General features: G+C 40.5%; 1 protein-coding gene across 1 annotated transcript in view; it reads right to left on the bottom strand.

The window, feature by feature from the left end:
• Positions 1 to 3,392, bottom strand: part of LOC107565895 (slit homolog 1 protein-like) — a 49,254-nt gene that overhangs the window by 42,014 nt on the left and 3,848 nt on the right. The window contains exons 2-3 of the mRNA XM_016251191.1: positions 1,666 to 1,829; positions 1,387 to 1,534 (exon numbers count right to left, since the gene is read on the bottom strand). Coding sequence (XP_016106677.1) covers positions 1,387 to 1,534; positions 1,666 to 1,829 — 312 coding nt within the window. The remainder of the gene's footprint in view (positions 1 to 1,386; positions 1,535 to 1,665; positions 1,830 to 3,392) is intronic.

The following is a 3,392-nucleotide window of genomic DNA, read 5'->3' as shown; positions in this document are numbered from 1 at the left end:
TGTGTGTGTGTGTGTGTGCATGCCGCTTATTCACATTATACTGGCCTTTGTGTTTTACTACAGAACCTCAGAAGCTCAAACTTTTGCATTTAGCAAATGCTTTTATCCAAACTGACTTGCATTGCATTCAAGAAATACATTTGTTCAGTTCATGCCTTTTCTGGGAATTGAACCCACAACCTTGGTGTTGCATGCGTCATACTCTACCATTTTAATTACTGGAACTTTAACTTGTTTTTCTCAAATGTTACTACTTTCAGAGAATATTCAGATTAAATATTCTCATCCCGTTTGCAAACTGATAGAATGGAATGTTCCCCTAACATCCACTTAAACATTCAAAAAACTAAATTAAGAACTTTCAGAAATGATTCACATTATATTGGCTTTTGTGTGTTTTTAGTATATTTTGTGTGATTTTAGTTCATCCAAAGCAACTAATATATACATTTCTTTAGTTCCTGCATTTCCTGGGAACTGAACCCACAACCTTGGCGTTGCTTGCATCATACTCTACTGTTTGAATTACAGGAACTTTAATCTAACAGTTATTAAATGTTACTACTTTTAGACAACATTCAAAAGAAATATTCCCAAAATGTTTGCAAAATGATAAAATGAGATGTTCCCCAAAAGATTGGATTATCTAGATTTTTTTAGACATTTTTAAAAAGAATGTTTTGAATAGAGATGTCCCGATCAGGTTTTTTGTGCCCCCGATCCGATCCGAGTCGTTGAATATTGAGTATCTGCCGATACCGAATCCCGATCCGATACTTGTATATTCCTAGTGTTTTATGCACAATCCAAGTACATTAAAGTTATTAAAATCAATGCATACAGTGTTGTTCAGATAGTAAATGTATATATATATATATACATGTGTGTGTGTGTGTGTATACATAAATATGATACACTCTCTATATGTATATATTTGCACATACTGTATAAAGACATTGGTAGAATATGGGACTAGTGATATAACTTATTATATTTTAAATGTACAATAAGCAGAATGATTGCAACATAAAGGTAAAAAAGTGGAGATATGGTTAGAAAGCATGAAGCTAGGGGTGTCAGAACGCCAGTCTGTTAATCAAATCCGAAGCAAGACACAACCCATAGCAAAATAAGGATCGGGCTGAGGAGAGCTGATACCGATCAGTTAAAAAAATGCTTGATCCCGATCCTTGAGACCGAGTCGGGTTTAACATTCAGAAACGATTTATATTATATTGGCCTTTGTGGGATTTTAGATCAGTTTGTGTTTTCCAAACTGACTTGCATTGCATTCAAGGTGGACATTTGATGCATTTCCTGGGAATTGAACCCACAACCTTGGCATTGCTTGCACTATGTTCTACTGTTTGAGCTACAGGATCTTACATCTCTGCCATGCTGTCGGGCAGGCTGGCCGGGATCGCCGTCAGTCCTTTCCCTCTGCAGTCCACAATATTATTACTGCAGGTGCAGACGGCCGGACACGAGCCCGTGGCAAAACTACACGACTGAACAGCAGCGTCTTCAGACTGACCTGCAGAGGCACATTTGCATTGAATAAGAAGAGGTTGTGAGTAATAAAGTGTGCAGCATTGTTCTTCACTTCGGATGAGTGCAATGCAGCAGATGCTGGTGTCGGGTGAAGAGACTGGAAGGCTTGTTTACCTGAACAGCTGAATTCGTGTTTCTGGATCTCGGCAACATTAAGTCCTCGTATCGGAGCCGGAGCGCTGCACTGGGTGAACAGACCGATGGTCGGCCGCTCGCGCAACCACTGCGACAACCAGGCCAGATTGCAGTCGCAGTTCAGGTTGTTGGAATGTAAACGGCTGAAGGTGGAAAAATGGCAGCATAAATGTTAAGACTAAGTTTTTATCCAATTCTTTTTAACCTGAGGATAAAGGAATATTTGTTCATGCAAAAAAAAAAAAAAATTGCTGAAAAAAATCTGTCAAATCAGTTATGTAGAAATGTAGAATTGCATCAATGTCTCAGCAATGGATGCTCTGCAGTGAATGGGTGCCGTCAGAATGAGAGTCCAAGCAGCTGATAAAAACATCACAATAATCCACAAGTAATCCACAGCACTCCAGTCCAGCACTTAACATCTGGAGAAGACAAAAGCTGAAACAAATCCATCCATCAATCCATCCAATCCATTAAGACGCTTTTAACTAAAATATGAGTCCATAATCCATAATAATGCTTCCTCCAGTTAAAATGTGGTCTGATCTGAATCAGGAGAGAAATCTGCACAGATCAAGCAGCGTTTACAAGCCAAAACAGCTCTGAACAAATATGTGGCTGGATTTTGATGTGAGAGTCAACAGGAGATGGACTTTTTCACTGCAGGAAGCGTTATTATGGATTATGAACTCGTGCAGAGCATCCATTGCTGAGACACTGATGCAATGACACATTTCTCCAAATCTTCACCTTGGATAGCCTGAGGTTGAGGACATTTTCAGCTAATGTTTGTTTTTAGGTCAACTATTCTTTTAACCTGGTCCACAATGGTGTTTGCTCAGAGCTCGGCTAATAAAAGCAGCAGCAGATCATGTTGTGTTTTGGGTACTGGTCTCCCACCAGGCTTCTTGACTAGATTAAACTCAGCCGGCTTTAGCAGAAAAGCCATGCTCCTGCCAGCATAAACCCGTCTGGACCAACAGGGAACTCATGCTGTGCTAAGCCTGTCACTGAGCTTTGCTACTAATGCCAATAGCCAATTATCTTTACCCAGTAACTCCACGATCTGATTAGAAGGGTCTTTTTCTGTTAGGTAAAGGAGGACACATGCTGATGGGGTCCACATGTCCACATACTGTTTCAAAACATTAAACAGAAACAGGGAACATACAAGCTGACTGCAGTCACAGGGTCTGGATTTCATTCTCTAAAACTTCACTTATATTACTGAATTTATATTTAAATGGAAACCTGTCCATTTCATAGCATACATCTGTATGTGAATAAATAAATAAACCAGAACAAAATGAGAAAGAAGCTCCTTGTGGTAAAACGGTTCACAAATTCCAGAGAAATATAGCAGAATATACATTTCATAAAAGCAGTGTGTGTTGGTGTTTATTTCTGTGTGTGTGTGTGTGTGTGTGTGTGTATGTGCGTGTGTGTGTCAATTACTGACTTTGGCTTCTGGCAGAGCCGTGTGGCCTCCGCCGTCCTGCAAAAACTGTGTGGAATGACACTGTCTCTGTGTGTGTGTGTGTGTGTGTGTGAGTGTGCGTGCGTGCGTGTGTGTGTGTTTGTGTGCGTGAGTGTGTGTGTGTGCGTGAGTGAGTGTGTGTGTGTGTGTGTGTGTGTGTGTGTGTGTGTGTGTGTGTGTGCGTGCGTGCGTGTGTGTGTGTGTGTTTGTGTGCGTGTGTGCGTGTGTG

This window comes from Sinocyclocheilus grahami, unplaced genomic scaffold (assembly GCF_001515645.1).
Source record: "Sinocyclocheilus grahami isolate Dianchi unplaced genomic scaffold, SAMN03320097.WGS_v1.1 scaffold1034.1, whole genome shotgun sequence".
In the NCBI taxonomy this organism is placed as follows: domain Eukaryota; kingdom Metazoa; phylum Chordata; class Actinopteri; order Cypriniformes; family Cyprinidae; genus Sinocyclocheilus; species Sinocyclocheilus grahami.
The sequence above is the reverse complement of the archived record's forward strand: the minus strand, read 5'-3'. Positions and strand labels throughout refer to the sequence as shown.